General features: G+C 44.7%; 1 protein-coding gene across 1 annotated transcript; it reads left to right on the plus strand.

The window, feature by feature from the left end:
* Positions 1–1,291: 1,291 nt before the first annotated feature.
* On the plus strand, positions 1,292–12,988 carry LOC306914309 (leucine-rich repeat and fibronectin type-III domain-containing protein 2-like; the record flags this gene model as incomplete). Its single annotated transcript, XM_079491306.1, has 6 exons — positions 1,292–1,759; positions 2,807–3,008; positions 4,359–4,521; positions 7,670–7,840; positions 10,835–10,996; positions 12,265–12,988. 6 exons carry the CDS (start codon positions 1,292–1,294, stop codon positions 12,986–12,988), a joined length of 1,890 nt encoding a protein of 629 aa, XP_079347432.1.
* Between the last annotated feature and the right edge of the window lie 4,607 nt (positions 12,989–17,595).

Here is a 17,595-nt window from a genome sequence, read left to right on the forward strand (position 1 = left end):
ATACAATAGTGATGCTAGTGATGCTTAGGGTTCATGTGGTTGGCGAGCGTTGTGATACAATAGTGATGCTAGTGATGCTTAGGGTTCATGTGGTGAAGTTTGACTGTCTCCCCACGCCCCCGCCCCTCTCTCTGTCTCACTGCTGTGGCGCCGGCTGTTAGCAACCCTATACTGCCTGTCACTGCCTCCGTATACCAGGGTTACAGTTGCCATGGAGACTATTAGGCAATTTCTCAAGTGTGATTTATCATCCATGCATTCCTCCAACGCTTAGAGGTCCCTGTTCTGCTCTGAACGCACATTGCGTGCGACTTTTGACACGCAATGCAACTGGTACTGGTGGTTAAGTGTCCGTCAGTGTTGTTTTAGTCATAGTCTCTTGAATAGTTTTCATTTAGTTTCAGTCACGTTTTAGTCACCTGGAATGTCATAGTGTTAGTCTAGTTTTAGTCGACTAAATATCATAAGATTTTAGTCGACTGAATCTACAGTTTATTTAGTCGACTAAAATGCAACTGGTACAGAGTAAAACGGCTATGGCCAATAGTTTAGTTAGTGGAGCTTTGAAACGAGGGAGACACTGTGTGGTTCTCAAAGTGGGGGTCCAGGGACCCCCCGTGGTCTTTGAGGGGGTTCCAGGGGTTCCCCAGCCAAATGTAGCCCTAAATACATTGGCTATTTGAGAATAGCTGATCTGTAAAGCTCACAATACGTTCCAAGTTTGGTACATTTAGATTATTATTTCTCTTTTAAACATTTTAACATTGTGTATGAGGGGGGGTCCCTGGCACCAAATATTTCCAGATGGGGGTCACTGTGGAAGCTATAGCACAGAGAACATGGAACTGAAGAATGCCCTGTTGTGTATACGATAACACCATTGTCTAATCCCTTCCAGGTTACAATGGGCACTGACGGATGTGTTCAGGGTATTTTGGGATGTTGTTGCTAGGCAATACTCTGCCTGTAGTCTGACAAAGTACCTAGGTCTCAGTGTGTGTGCGTGTGCATGTGTGTAGTTTGAGCCCACTGATTTTCAATGCTGGTCTATTCTGCACCAAATCAACCGAGAGCGGCATGCTCTAGTGCTACAGATGTTATATAACATGCACAGCGCGCGCACACACACACACACACACACACACACACACACACTCCACTATACTGTCTAGTCAGTGTAGGAACATGGGAAAACTTGGCACGCACACACACACACACACCCCCCTCAGGTGATGTGAGCTAATACGCTGCCTTTCTCTCCCCAGGTCTGTGGATAGCCAGGCGTTCTACCATGCCTGACGCCCCCCCACCCCTCAGCACCCGCAAACACCACCACCATCGCCGCCCGCCCCACGTGACAACGCGCCTCCGCCCCTGCAAACAACACAGGACAGCACGACCTCCCTTCCCCTGCCTCCGCCTGCCCGCCGCATCACCACCACCACCACCAGCGCTCTCTTTTCCTCCCGCCGCCCCTCCTCCTCTCCATAACACCTCCTCCTCCCGCGTGCCCTCCTCCTCCTCCTCGTCTCCCTCCTCGTCCCCGTTCGTCGACCGGGGGGCGACCGCCAACAAGCGGACGCCGCCTGCCTCGGCGTCGCCGGCCTTCCATTGGCTGACGCTGGTGGTCACATGCTGCCTGCTGCTGTTCCCCTCGCTGGCGGGCGCGGGGGAGACGTGGGGCATGGTGTCGCTGTGCCCGTTCCACTGTGTGTGCCGCAACCTGTCCGAGTCGCTGAGCACGCTGTGCGCCGACAAGGTAAGGGGTGGTCGATATGGAAAGATATAATATCACAATGTTTTGTTTCAAGCAGTATCACTAGTGATGCACAATATAACCGGGGTCCATTTGGTTTCATTGTACTGCTCTCAAGAGTTACAGGATTGTTAAACATCTGCATTTCTTAATTTACAAGAAGGCTATACACAATTAGAGAAGAATTGTTATTTTGATCAACGTTATCTCTCCTATATGGTACCAACGTCAATTACGACAAATAATATTCTACGTTTTGGGTCTAAAGGCTCCATTTTTGTCACCGCTAAACCCCTTATCCCTAAACTTCTGTTTACTATTTTGCAAAACATTTTTAAAGATAAAGATAAAGATAAAGAAAACTTTATTGTCCATTAAATTTACATAAAATGGAAATTTGTCTTTGGCACACCGGCAGTCAGTTACAACAATAAAACATTACAAAAATACACAGGTGCATTAAGATACTATATAAAAATGCATTCACATTAACATAACAACAGTGATCATGAGCAGTGGCGATTAGACTATTTAAACATTTTCTTATTTAAAATGTCCACAGCAGTTGGCACAAACGAAGTTTTGTAACCCTTCTTTTTTGCTAATTTTGCCCTAAGCCTCCTGCCCGATGGCAACAAGTCAAATTCAGAGTGAAGAGGATGGGTAGAATCATTGTAAATCTGAATTGCTTTTTTGGTTATGGAGCGGTTGTATATGTCCTGAAGTTGCAATTGTTTATCTCCAATGATCTTACTTGCCTGGTTGACTACCTGAGTAGTAAAAATGGCCAGTCTACAAGCTCACAACGTGTCAATGTAGATTGGCTAGTTGAACTATTCAAAAATGTTTTTCAAAACAGTAAAAAAAGGCAAAGAAGTTTAGGGATAAAGGGGTTTAGCGGTGACGAAAATGGAGCCCTTAATCTCATCAAATGGTGGTCCGTGGCTCAAATGCCCAAATAAATAATGGGGCCTTGATATGAAAAGGGTTGAAAACCACTGCGGTCTATATGATATTCATCACGATGTCGCCCCCCTACGACCCACACAGGGCCTGCTGTTCGTGCCGCCTCACGTGGACAAGCGCACCGTGGAGCTGCGCCTGGCAGACAACTACATCACCGAGGTGGGCGGCGTGGACTTCCTCAACATGTCGGGCCTGGTGGACCTGACGCTGTCGCGCAACACCATCCACACCATCCGGCCCATGGCCTTCTCTGACCTGGAGAGCCTGCGCTCCTTGCATCTGGACGGTGAGGGCGCGCACGCATGGCGGAGCAAGATGTTTTTTCGGCCAGCGGTTGGTGGATTCTTTGGCAGCCATTTTCACTGTGCAAAAAGCATGGAATATGGATGTGTATATCACAGGAAACTCCCGTTAAACTTTCCTACAAACGAATTGTACCATCACAGTTCACACCTGTATACAAGTAAGACGCGCAAACGCGGGAAGCGAACGCAGCTCGTAAATTGCAATAACAACAATTAGAATAAATTACGTACTTTAAATTTTTTTTTAAGTTACGTTTTTTTAAATTAAATGTTTTTTAAAGTTATTTTTTTAGTGTGTGTATGTGTGCGTGCGTGTTTCTTTTTTAGTTTTTTTTTAAAAGTTTTTTCTTTAAGTTTTTTTTAAGTTAATTTTTTTTTAAGTTAAGTTTTTTGTGTGTGTGCGTTTTTCCTTTTTAAGTTTTTTTTTTAAGTTAAGTTTTTTTTTAAGTTAAGTTGTGTGTGCGTTTTTCCTTTTTAAGTTTTTTTTTTAAGTTAAGTTTTTTTTTAAGTTAAGTTTTTTGTGTGTGCGTTTTTCCTTTAAGTTTTTTTTTTAAGTTAAGTTTTTTTTTAAGTTAAGTTTTGTGTGTGTGCGTTTTCCCTTTTAAGTTTTTTTTTTAAGTTAAGTTTTTTTTTAAGTTAAGTTTTGTGTGTGTGCGTTTTTCCTTTTTAAGTTTTTTTTTAAAGTTTTTTTTAAGTTAAGTTTTTTTTTAAGTTAAGTTTTGTGTGGGTGCGTTTTTCCTTTAAGTTTTTTTTTTAAGTTAAGTTTTTTTTTAAGTTAAGTTTGTTTTTAAGTTAAGTTTTTTTTTTAAGTTAAGTTTTTTGTGTGTGTGTGTGTGTGTGTGCGTGCGTGCATGTGTGTGTGTGTGTGCGTGCGTGTGTGTGTGTTTTTGTGTGTGATACAGCTGCGCCCTCTGGTGGTGGGCGGGTGGTGTTACAGCGTGACACACAGACACACAGACACACAGACACACAGACGTGATCTGCTGGGTCTCATAGTAAATGCTCACTGCGTTCGCAATTAACGTATATTAACTGTATATGCCTGCTAAACTTGGGGTTTACGGGCCAATCTAGTGGCCATAATTGACCGTTAACTCCTCTTTTCACGCAGTGAATTTGACTCCACACTTCAAATATCAAGCTAGTGTTAAGGGTTCATTCGGACCACAGCGATGCAACTTTCCAACTTCATACAATTTAGGCGCCGTCATATTGTCACGCACTGAATGTAGACAATCTAGAGCGCCTATTTTCGGCACGCAACACTGCCCCACGCTAAAGCATGAACCACAGGCTTAAAGCCGTGTTTTATCTCTTATTTGTTGCTGTAGGTAACCGTTTGACGATATTGGGGCCCAGAGACCTTACGGGCCTAGTCAATCTACAACACCTGATCATCAACAACAACCAGCTGGTCAAAGTGGCCGTGCAGGCCTTCGATGACTTCCTGCTTTCATTGGAGGACCTGGACATGTCCTACAACAACCTGAGAAGGTAAAAGTGTCCATGTGTTGGACGTACCGTCTGTCCTCTGTTGCTCTGCACCAGTGTCCATTTCGTCGACTAACACCATCATGAAAAATGTCCGTCGACTACCTGTTTTCACTGACGAAAACTAAATGGAAACTAAATGAAAACTATGCGATGATGACTAAAGCTAAGACTAAATATATTGACAATTTCGTCAACAAATGTGACTAAAATGTTAGGAAGGGACTAGTGGACAAGAGATCCAGTAGAACTAAAAGACACGAGTCATTTTACACTTGTTTGCATGCTGCAAGCTTGTAGATCTGCTATTCTCAGGAAGAGCAAAATCAGCCATTACGGCGGCATCAAGGCCTGCCAAAACACATGTTAGTCAACTAAATCATCTGTACAATTAAGTCGACTAAAATCTTATGATATTTAGCCGACTAAAACTAGACTAACACAAAAACATTCCAGGTGACTAAAATGTGACCGAGACCGAGAATTAAAACTATTCAAAAGACTACGACTAAAACTAAAATCTAAATTTGCTTTCAAAATCAACACTGCTCTGCACTCTCTTCATTTCTCTGCTCTGTTCTTGTATACCTCCTGCCTTCAGGTCCATTTATTTTGGCTACGTACCATTTTTTAGTTTTTTTTGGCTCTGCTGTCCAGCAGAGAAACAAACTTTCAAAGCAAGCTGAATTATTGATCACCCGGGGTAACAAAAACAAAGCCCCTTGTATGAGGGTCAGCAGATATAGGAAAGCTGCGGAACTTGGCTCAAATTGCAGGAACTTGCTTGCAGGAATATGACTGCACTCTCGATCCATTAAAGTGCATTAGGGATATTCCTGTCTATTGTGGTTGAAGTAAAACAAAATGCACACCTGAACTCCAGCCTTAAAACCAAAATGCCTCACCGCCGCTTCATTGTTCCCCTGCCATGTTCACTTGTGTTCTACTGGAGTCGAAACAACAAAGCTGATCCTCTCTCTTTCTCTCTCTCTCTGTCTCTCTCCCTCATCTATTCTCCATTATTCCAGGCCCCACCACTGTGTTGATGTATTCAGCAGCTTGTGACTGTCAGCTATGATTAAGATGTTTCATTTTGTTTCCCCCTACAGGAGCCCGCTGGCCGCTCTCCAACCTCCAACGAAGCTACGAGAAGAAAGTGTAAAGACTTTTAATGAGGCATGCATTAACAAACCGATGTTTGTCTTTCCTCTCTCCTGTTCAGTTATGCCAGGGCGGAGGAGGAGGGCCATTTCCCAATGAGGTGTTATTCAAGTTTGCACCATTTCATCACTTTGAGGGCTTTGAGTGGCGTCGCCACAAAGCCCTCTCAATTCGCGATAGAAGCGCAACAGGGCAATTAAACTATTAGGCTAATTGGATAGTGATTATACATTATTACCTAGTCATGTTATAGCATGTGGGGGAGGGACAATCACAACAACTCTTCTTTTAAGTCCAAGTCAGACTTATTTGTACGGAGCTTGTCACAGATCAAGCTCGTCGGAGAACGGCGTGGTTTACTCTTAAGGCAACAGAGTCCGGCAGCATTGCTTAAAGCAAGGATCAGCAATGGAAATGCAACGGAAAGCTTCAATAATGTTAACAATTAGGCCACGGAAGTGAAAGTGGAAATACTGCCTCCAAATATACTAATGGTTAGAGGCAAGGAACTTACTGGAAGACTGTACTAATGATTCAACTTTACTCTGGAGTAATACAATAGTATGTATGTATTGTTGAAGCTGAAGCAGAACGATGTACATGGCCCGCGGAAGTACATTTTAGTCGACTAACTCAACTGTACATTTAGTCGACTAAAACTAGACTAACACTAAGACATTCCAGGTGACTAAAGTTTGAATAAAACTAAAGGAAAACTATTCACGAGACTACTAAAACTAAAATCTAAATGTGCCGTCAAAATCAACACTGAATCAGAGAACCCTCTTATAGCAATTATACTCCATTACAGACAAAGAATGGCAAAACATCTGTTGTCATATCGTCTGCATTCTCACAGCCACCTTGAACTCACAGTAGAACAAAAAGTGCTCTGATAATTACTCTCATACAATTAAAAAAAATGCCATCAAGAGCGGGGGACATTCAACGCAATGCAAATGGACACGTTTGACAGGCTAAAAATGTTTCACAAAGAGCTATCCACATAAAGACAATACCGTCACGACCGTCAGCCGCTTCACCTCCAAATCTTACCCATGCAGTCCATAATGGAATCGCAAATGACTGATGCCGACGACGTGTGATGAGGGCACACAAAATAGATAGATCTGCTATTTTTCAGCATGCAATAGTCACGTCCTAACATTTTAGTCTAGTTTTTATTTGTTGACGAAATTGTCAACCAATTTAGTCGTCGTTTTAGTCCTCGTATAGCTTAGTTCTAATTTAGTTTTTTGTCATGGTATTAGTGGAGGAAATCAACAGTGAGAAGAAGGCAGAGTGAGCGGCCGCAGATGGGGAGATGTGACATTCAGAAATAGCCAAGGATTGAGGATGGAGGAACAGGAGCATCTGCTGTTATCTTCGTCTTCCATTGTTGTCACCGTTAATTAGTCTTGGCTTGGGAGTTTTCCACAGAGTAGCGCAGTATGCTAGGAACATCTGAACGTCGCCTATAGACGGATCATATTGCAATGCATATAGGCCCCATGAATCCTTATGTTCAGTTTTCTTTGCATTAATCTTTCTCTCCCGATGGGGTAGCGAGATAGGGTAGGTATACGGCGCATCAGCCGTCACTGTGGGAACCGTGTGTGTTCACGGCTGGCAGGCCGTGACAAATCTCTCTCTGATTTCCTCTCGAAGTTACCCGCGTCTTCCCGTCACTCAAAAGCGTTCCATGGAGGAGGAGAGAGAACGTCGCCAGTCTGCTCAGCTCAAATGCCAAAGACCGCAGCTGGAGATATTAGGAATTAAATCACTCAATTAATCTCTTAACATCTCTCTGTCTCGCTCGCTTCCCCCCCCCCCCCCTCTCTCTCTCTTCAGTTTTAGAGCTCCATGGGAGTCCATCTAAAGAACACTGCCAGCTTTTGTTCGGTCCAAAACATGTCGACCCTGATGCATTATACAAGAAAAGCGAAGCCTATTAAAAATCCTATCATTTCTTCTTCTCCTAAATGTGTAGAGTGCCGTGGGAGTCCATCCAGAACATGGCCAGTCTCCACACTCTGAATCTGGACCATAACCTAATAGACCACATAGCGGAGGGGGCCTTCGGAGAGCTCTACAAACTGGCGCGGCTGGACATGACTTCCAACAGGCTACGGACGCTGCCCCCAGATCCCCTCTTCGCCAGGTATGTCTTTAATCCATTCTGGGCGGGAACCCCTTTTGGTGTTTTAAGCGTTACGTTAAACTTTAGCTATTGAAAAATAGCAGACCTACAAGTTCATAGCGCGCCACCGAGTGGCGCGCTATGAACTTGTAGGTCTGCTATTTTTGAAAAATCGTTAAAATGTGCCTCAAATCTTTCAGAAAACTTTTTTTTTTAAATTTTGACGTCAGGCCTGAATGGGTTAAGCCGTTAATACCAGAGGCCGATTCCACTATTGTCTTCCAAATCCTAACAGTTTTCTGAAAAAAAAACATGTTGCTATCATCAGTGGGGCTCAAACTTTTTCACGTCTATTGTATTTTGTCTATAGACGAATATTAATCAGGTTTTTTTTTCTTGTGATTTTCTTTTTCAAAAGAATTGTATCTTACTACCTTGGAATGGCTGCAAGGTTTAGAGTCAATGTGGAAAAGCAATATTGTTTTCTGTGCAGATGAGAATTGGATAAAAACAAAAAACGATATAACCGTGGCGTGTACATGGAAGAGAACTGTAATGGAAAAGAAATAACAATAATAGTATTCATATTTTTTTGGCAGTAATGGTTGGCAAGAGTTCCAGTTTACATTAATACATAAAAGTGTTTCCCATTCAGCAGCATTTATCTTTTAGTACGCACAGTACCAGCCGAGGTCTATACTCGTCTTGGTATACTTGTTCATAATGAAGTGGCAGCATTAGTTTTAGTCACTCCTAACATTTAACCCATTTAGGCCTGACGTCGAAATTAAAATCTTTTTAAAATATTTTTTTTCCTGAAAAACCTCATGTTTATATATCAGTGGTTCTCAATATTTCATGTCAAGGACCCCAGAAATGATGTAATATGCCGCCGACTCCCATCTGAAAATGTGTTGTTCCAGGAACCCCCCCCCCCCGGAAGCAAAGATTTGAGTTAAAAACTGAAACTCTGAAAGAATATATATTCAAAGACTTGAGGCACATTTTCACGATTTTTCAAAAATAGCAGACCTACAAGCTCATAGCGCGGCACTCGGTGCCGCGCTATGAGCTTGTAGATCTGCTATTTTTCAATGGCTAAAGTATAACATAATGCTTTAAAACACCAAAAGGGGTTCCCGCCCAGAATGGGTTAAACTGGAATGCAACCTTCCACTGCATGGAGCATAGTTATTCTTCTATTGGGATTCCCACTAGTTGGTACTGTGGGGGCGCTTTAAAAAAGCACTTACAATTACCCACCTGTGCTTATTCTCTCCACACATAGCCATGGGGACCAGCAAGATGGCAGGCTCAAAGCCATCTTGGTGTCTTTATGTTTACGTCTTTTCCCCTTTATATGTATTCAAGACCACCTGCTCTCTATCCTAGCATTAGTATGAAACATAGTACATCACAGTATTGGTTCAACATGGGTTAATGACGAGCCATAAAACAATACATGACTCCAGTGAACCACCCTAAAGTAATTTTGAAGTAGCGTTTTGAGCTAGAGCCATTTGATGTCTATGCAAGCTAAAACGGCTATCTCATAAATAGCCCCTTTTATGAACTGGCACATTCAGTGCATTTTGTACAGCTTGTCTTGGGCTGATTTTTTGTACAGTAGGCGCATAAATTGCCTGCGAGGAGAAAGCATTGCTTATGAAATAAGTTGTTGCCGAGTACGGTTTTCCTTAACCCATTTTGACCTGAGATCAGATTCTAAAAATGTCTTCTACATCCTGACAGTTTTCAGAAAAAGCTATGTTTCTATGTCAGTCGTTCTTCGACTTTTCAAAAATAGCAGACCTACAAGCTCGTAGCGCGCCACTCGGTGGCGCGCTATGAGCTTGTAGATCTGCTATTTTTAAATAGCTAAAGCATAACATAATGCTAACACCAAAAGGGGTTCCCGCCCAACATGGGTTAATGTCGTCATGTTATTCATTTTTTATTTCGCCTCGGCCCCGAGGCAAGCGCATGCTTATGACAGCACTCTTGTTGAAATGAGCTGCTGGCCTCGTTTTTTAGCAGACTTTCTATGGACTGTTTAGACAATTATCCGTCTGATTTTTTAAGCCGCAAGCTGTTTACAGACCTATTGATGCCAAGTCGTCAACATATTATGACTATATATTCTTTCTTATCCTTTCCTTTCCTTCACGCAAGATGAAAAGCTGCAAACACTTAACGTCATGTATAAGTGCTGAGAGACATCAATTAGGCATCGATTTGAAAAAAAACGATTTTCTTCATCAGACTACAATCTGGAATTATCTTTCAGTTGCTTAACGTCAATGGCACGGTTATATGCATTTTTTAATTGCACTTAAACACAATATAACTTGTGGGATAATTGGCCCCCGTTCTTCTCCCTCGTCCACAGCAAAGCTCACAACGTGTTTGCGCTGCAACACATTTTCAGCTTTCATGTTTGCTTATTGTGACATGACCGGAGTATCGTCGCTATACCCGCTATATTTCGACGTTGGCATTTTAATGCCATACTTCATCATAATTATACGAAGAAGAGTGCAGTGTTGAGTTTGACAGCACATTTTGATTCTAGTTTTAGTCATAGTCTCTTGAATAGTTTTCATTTTGTTTCGGTCACATTCTAGTCACCTGGAATGTCTTAGTGTCAGTCTAGTTTTAGTCGACCAAATGTCATAAGATTTTAGTCGACAAAATCTACAGCTGATTTAGTCGACTAAAATGTATTTTGGCAGGCCTTGATGCCGTCGAAATGACTGATGTTACGCTTGCTGAAAATAGTCGATCTACAATCTCTTGTCCCTTTCTAACATTTTAGTCTAGTTATTATTTGTTGATGTGACGAAGTCTTTATTTGTAGTCTTAGTTTTAGTCATCAGCTTAGTTTCCATTTAGTTTCCATTTTAGTTGTCGTCAGTGAAAAAAAAGGTAGTCGACAAACATTTTGTCGTCACAGCATTAGTCGACCAAATCAACATGCATCAAAGCGCCTCCTTCTTCTCCTGCCGCTGTCACCAGGTCCCAGACTGGCGCGATAAGCCCCACCCCCTACAACACCATCATCAGCCTCAACTTTGGGGGGAACCCGCTGCACTGCAACTGTGAGCTGCTGTGGCTACGGCGGCTAACCCGCGGAGACGACATGGAGACCTGCGCCACGCCCTCGCACCTGGCCGCCAGGTAAACAAACGCCACGCCATTAAAGCCTATATAGAGGTGCTCTGATAAGGTTTGTCGGGGACCGATCCATCCCGATCACCGATTGTTCTTCTCACGATCGACCCGATACCGATCTTGTGCCGCGTATGAGGGGAGAATTTGAATATTTCTCAAATGATTATATGTCAAAACCCACGTCAAATCGATCGGAGCACCTCTACTCGACGCCAAATCTGAGTCGAGGAAAAAAGAGCCGAGCAGCACACAACACATTGTCACATTGATCAATGGCTTTAAGCGAAACGTTCATATCCTAGAGTGACCTATAGTAGTCCACTGAATCAGCTTAGCCATTACTGGAAGCTCTTCCAGGAAACACTAGGAAACAGAGAAAACAAGACAGACCATTTTCTCCTCCACTCCGAGTCAACTCTCCCCATCCATTTCACTGCAATGCGTCGAGGGCTTTGCGCGGCGGGCTGTGACTGCGCGGAATATCTTGCATTGTGCAAAAGGTCATGACAGCATTCTCTATCATGGAGTCAAGTTCTTGTGGGTTTCCTGTACGTGGGCAGAGCAGCAGAAGTGAGGACATCTCCAGAGTATTACTGTGCATTGTACATGATGTCTTGACGAGTGTCTCTGCACAGTATATGAGCTGTCAAGTTCAGGATGCCATTAAATATATACGCCCGTATGTGTCCACACCAATGTGTCTCAAACTCATTCCACTATAGGTTTCATTCATACTCTAGTGATGCGGCTATTTCCTTATAGCGATTACGTTTTCAATTAATTGGAGAATCTTGAAGCGTGCACCCACACAAACACACGCACACACACACACACCCATACCCAAATCAACGTGGCTTTATTTATTTTTTCTAATCGACTCAATCGAATAAGCTAATTAACCACTTATATGTTGTGGTACAATGGTGTTTTGCGACCTCACAACGCATCACTGTGACACAGTATGAGCATGTATACCGTTAGTAGATCTCCTGTTTTTTTGGTATATTTTTTATTTTCGGTTGTATCGCTTATGACAAGAACAAAACAAAATAGATTTACTTTATTCAGATCGATCGGTTCGATGAAACATTCACTGCGCAAAAAGCATGGAATACGGATGTGTATATTACAGGAAACTCCCGTTAAACTTTCCAACAAACTCCCGTAAACTCCCGAATTGTACAATCACACCTGTATATTACCGTATATTACTGTATATGCCTGCTAAACTTGAGGTTTACGGGCTCCTCCCCATCTCCTCTCTCTTATTGCAGGTACTTCTGGTCCATCCCCGAGGAGGAGTTCACGTGCGAGCCGCCCCTCATCACGCGGCACACCCACAAGCTGTGGGTGCTGGAGGGCCAGCGCGCCACGCTCAAGTGCCGCGCCATCGGCGACCCCGAGCCGGTGGTGCACTGGGTGTCGCCGGACGACCGCATCGTGGCCAACTCGTCACGGACCGGCTCCTTCGCCAACGGCACCCTGGACCTGCTGGTGACCGTGGCGCGGGACGACGGCGCCTACACGTGCATCGCCATCAACGCGGCGGGCGAGGCAACCGCCAGCGTGGACCTGAAGATCATCCCGCTGCCTCACCGCGGCGGCGGCGGCGGAGGAGGAGGCGGCGGCGGAAATGCCGCCGGCGGGAACACCGCCAAGACGAACGCCACCAACGGGATATTACGGAGCGAGCCCCCCGGCTCGTCGGACATCACCACCGGGAAAAACGGAGGGATTAATAACAACGGATTAACGAAAGAGGGCGGGGTGGGCGGCGTCGGCGAGGAGGGGGGCGGCGAGGACGGGAGGGCGTCGGACGGCGAGCGCGCCGAGGAGGGAGACGAGGAGGAGGACGAGAGGAGGGTGGGCGTGCAGGGGATTACGTCCACCTCGGCACAGGTGCGGTGGGATCTGGGCCGCTCGGCCGGAGGCTACATGGTCTGGATGTATCAGATACAGTACAACTGCACCGCCGACGAGACGCTCATCTACAGGTGAGTTCTACATGTTTGTACTTCGTTATTCAAAGCATGTGGTGCTGTAGTCATTTAACACGTCGTACCCCCTCTGTTCTACTCATTAATCTCTTAAACCCGCGCAGCGTTGCTGACGGCGTCTCGTCTCCCAGCAGGGGCTATACTACCCCTGCTTCTTCTTTTTCCATCTATACGCCACGTCTCCTTGCCAATCTACTGTACAAAGCTCACTGCGGTCGTCTCGTGACACTTGGGTGTCACACCACTTTGAGCTAATGTTCGCCTATTATTCCATTGAGACCTGGAACGCATCCATGTCACGTTAGCGTTTAACCATTAACCCATTTTGGGCGGGAACCCCTTTTGGTGTTTTAAACATTATGTTATAATTTAGCTATTGAAAAATAGCAGATCTACAAGCTCATAGCGCGCCACCGAGTGGCGCACTATGAACTTGTAGGTCTGCTATTTTTGAAAAATCGTTAAAATGTGCCTCAAATCTTTCCAAAAATTGTCATGATTTAGAAAACTTTTTTTTTTTTAATTTCGACGTCAGGCCTGAATGGGTTAAGGCATGCCGAGACTTAGGATGCTATAGGGTTCATGTTGTTAGGTATAGCTACAGTTATATACAAATATCCATTACATGCAGAAGATTATCTACCATGCATTAAGGTCATAATTATGTCCAGACAAGGTTTAAATCGTTATAGGCACTAATATGAGGTCAGGTCTCCGTTTTTATGATGAGCAACAGAGACTATAACCTTTCTAATACGAGATTAATGAAAAACCAGCGGGCATGCACGATGAAATCTCTGGTGGACGTGCAGCCCTCCCAACACTTCATCTAAGCTGATGTTGTGCCACGACGGTTAGGCAAAGTTGTAGTTATTACGTCATCAGGCTTCTTGGCTGCCTATTACAGTGAAACAGCGGTGATGTGTGTCTAATATATTGATCAAATTTTTTCTGGAAAACGTTGCATAGTAGTAGTCGCTATGGGCAAGAGTTGCGTGTCCTGCAGAGATGTCAAAGTCCCTAACGTTCAGAGATCAGCATAAGTGACAGCCTGTCACTTACATTCTGGCAACCATTTTGTGACAGAAAGGGTTGCGTCAGCCGCAACACCCGGCGTCTTGTTTTGCAACAAAAACCATGAAATATGTATCAGCGTGGCACTTTTGCTCAGTAACTGTTAACCTTGTACATGGCCGGATGGATAGCTGGGAGGAGGAGGGGGGGGGGGAGAGAGAGAGAGAGAGAGAGAGAGAGAGAGGCAGAGAGAGGCAGAGAGAGAGACATGAAGGGATGGAGGGAGGGTGGTAATTAAACATTTATCTGGAGCCGCCCATGACACCGCAGCTCAACAGTTGGGTGTAGCTACTAGTGCATATGCATGAGAGGGAGATGGAGGGAATGAGCTGGTGGAGGCCAAACAGCGGGTGGGGTTTGGGGGGGGGGGCGGAGGACGAGTCTGTTGGAATGTGTGGCCAAGAGGCTCAAACAATGTGGGAAAAGGCATCAAATCCCAGCCTGCTGATGGCGCAAGCTAGCGCTTATCGCCTTACTGTCGATGTGATTTGTGTTCACGTTGTGACTCCTCGCCAGCCCTTTAACCCATTTAGGCCTGACGTCGAAATAAAAAAAGAACGTTCGCTCTGAAAGAATATATATTCAAAGATTTGTGCCGCATTTTTACGATTTTTCAAAAATAGCAGACCTACAAGCTCGTAGCGCGCCACTCGGTGGCGCGCTATGAGCTTGTAGATCTGCTATTTTTCAATAGCTAAAGTATAACATAATGCTTAGTTAAAACACCAAAAGGGGTTCCCGCCCAAAATGGGTTAAGCCTCCAGTATAAGTCACGTCACGCCACATTTCAATATGAAACCTCCATCCCGGCCTTACATGGATGGACACGTTCACTGGCTATTGGTTCACACAGGAGACAGGAGGCCTTATAAAAATGTTGATGCAGATGAGGGGTTTAAGAGGTCAATGTGGTGACGCTTGCTGCCATATCCTATTAAACACGCCGACATGTCAACTTGACATTTAAGGCAGTAATACGATGTGAAGGCATGTTTACCGAAGCACTGTTCCCCCCCTTGGGAAATCAGAAACAAATTGTCTGAAGCTTATCACCGAGAGAGAATATTATGGATGGAGCTATGGAGCTTACATATCACTGGGAGATAATACGAATGGGCCCGCTGCCAAGGGAGGGAGGCTAGAGAGACAGTGGATGACGGATGGTTGAAATTAAGAGAGACAAATTGATGAACCGAACGATGGACGAGGCGCATAAACTTGATGTAAGATGGAAAATGGAAGGAAGGAGGGAAGGAGGGAGGAATACTCCTCTCGAAAGTAAATAACGTATAGCCAAGTGTGTGCTAATCCGTGCAGTCTTCCAAAGGGGGAAAAAAATGATTTCAGCACATTTGCATTAAACAGGGCATATATTGACACAGGCAGACACATTAGTAATACGTGATGAATCATTCATCGCTGCTTGTCTACCGTTGACTGCTTAAGTCCTTTTTGTGCGGTGGACACATGGATGACTAGCAGTGCTTTCTATATGCATCGTAGTGGTGGAGAGTAACTAAGTACTTAAGTAAATGATTTAGGTATTTGCACTTTACTTGAGTATTTACAATTTACAATACGTTTACTTCTACACCACTATACATCTCAGAGGCAAATATTGTACTTTTACCTCACTACATTTAGTGACAGATCTGCTATTTTCAAAAGATGTTTAAACATTTGAAAACTTGAATATATGACATTCTGCATAATGAGTACTTTCTGCTTTTGTTACGTGAAGTACATTTTGATACCAATGCTTTTACATTTTTACTCAATTCCACGCTTTTACTTGTAACAGTATTTCTATAGCCTATATTGCTTTTACTCAAGAAAAACATTTGAGCACTTTTTTTCCACCACTGGTATACGGGGCTGGTACTTCTGTTTAGAACTTTAGAACTACAGGGGGACGTGATGTGGTCACGGCTTGGTGACACCGACACCGCGCTTGAATATATAGTGGTGCTGAATATAATATGTCTCAGCTTCTTGCATTAAAAAGATCATTAAAAGAATAAATTAGCAGGAGCAGGCTATAGTCTAGCCGAGAGGCGTGCACACCACCTAAAAGCAAGGGGATGGGGTCACATTTAAGAGAGGACGTGACACAGTCTCTTAATCCATTGAGACCTGGAACACATCCATGTCACGTTAGCGTTAGCGTTTTAAACATTATGTTATAATTTAGCTATTGAAAAATAGCAGATCTACAAGCTCATAGCGCGTTTCGATCTTGATAGATCTTCGTCGGGTCAGTATACGTGTGCATACTGACGAAGATCTATCAAACGTTGTCGTTTGTTCAATAAAGTCATTCTTTACCAACAGAATGGTGTGCGGGCCCTTATACCTCCTTCCATGATTGCCTTATTGGCCCTGCACCCACTGTCGAGGTGCCTTATTGGCCCTGCACCCACTGTCGAGGTGTCTTATTGGCCCTGCTCCCACTGTCGAGGTGTCTTATTGGCCCTGCACCCACTGTCGAGGTGCCTTATTGGCCCTGCACCCACTGTCGAGGTGTCTTATTGGCCCTGCTCCCACTGTCGAGGTGTCTTATTGGCCCTGCTCCCACTGTCCAGGTGTCTTATTGGCCCTGCTCCCACTGTCGAGGTGTCTTATTGGCCCTGCTCCCACTGTCGAGGTGTCTTATTGGCCCTGCACCCACTGTCGAGGTGCCTTATTGGCCCTGCACCCACTGTCGAGGTGCCGTATTGGCCCTGCACCCACTGTCGAGGTGCCTTATTGGCCCTGCACCCACTGTCGAGTTGTCTTATTGGCCCTGCACCCACTGTCGAGGTGTCTTATTGGCCCTGAACCCACTGTCGAGGTGCCTTATTGGCCCTGCACCCACTGTCGAGGTGCCTTATTGGCCCTGCACCCACTGTCGAGGTGTCTTATTGGCCCTGCACCCACTGTCGAGGTGTCTTATTGGCCCCTGCACCCACTGTCGAGGTGTCTTATTGGCCCTACACCCACTGTCGAGGTGTCTTATTGGCCCTACACCCACTGTCGAGGTGCGTATAAATAGTATATGCTCCGTCTTGTTATGAAGTCACACTTAATACACTCAGGATTTGCAGTGCATACACGCACGCCACACGGACGAAAGAACAACAGGCGATGGAAGAAGCGGAGGAGGAGGGCATCTGGGATTGAATGGCGGACGGATAGAGAGATAGGGAGGCAGAATGACATGCAGGATAAGGGAAGGCATAGAGACGAGACCTTTGAGATTCACGCACACACGTCTAGAGGGACAGAACGACCGATGCATGGAGGGAAGACAAACTGTGAGGCTTAATTGTCACGATGGCGGAGTCAGAGATGAGAGAGAAGGGGGGGAGGAGAGACATTTAAATAGACCCTGGTGTCAGAGTGTGTGCGTGTATGTGGGGGAGAGAGAGAGAGAGAGAGAGAGAGAGAGAGAGAGAGAGAGAGAGAACTGCAGAGTGAGAGACACCCGAGTAGAGGCACAGAGGGAGGAAATATGAGAGAAGGAGTAAACGAACATAACAAGTCTCAAAGGACGGA

Source organism: Electrona antarctica (assembly GCF_951216825.1).
Source record: "Electrona antarctica genome assembly, chromosome: 21".
Lineage (NCBI taxonomy): Eukaryota > Metazoa > Chordata > Actinopteri > Myctophiformes > Myctophidae > Electrona > Electrona antarctica.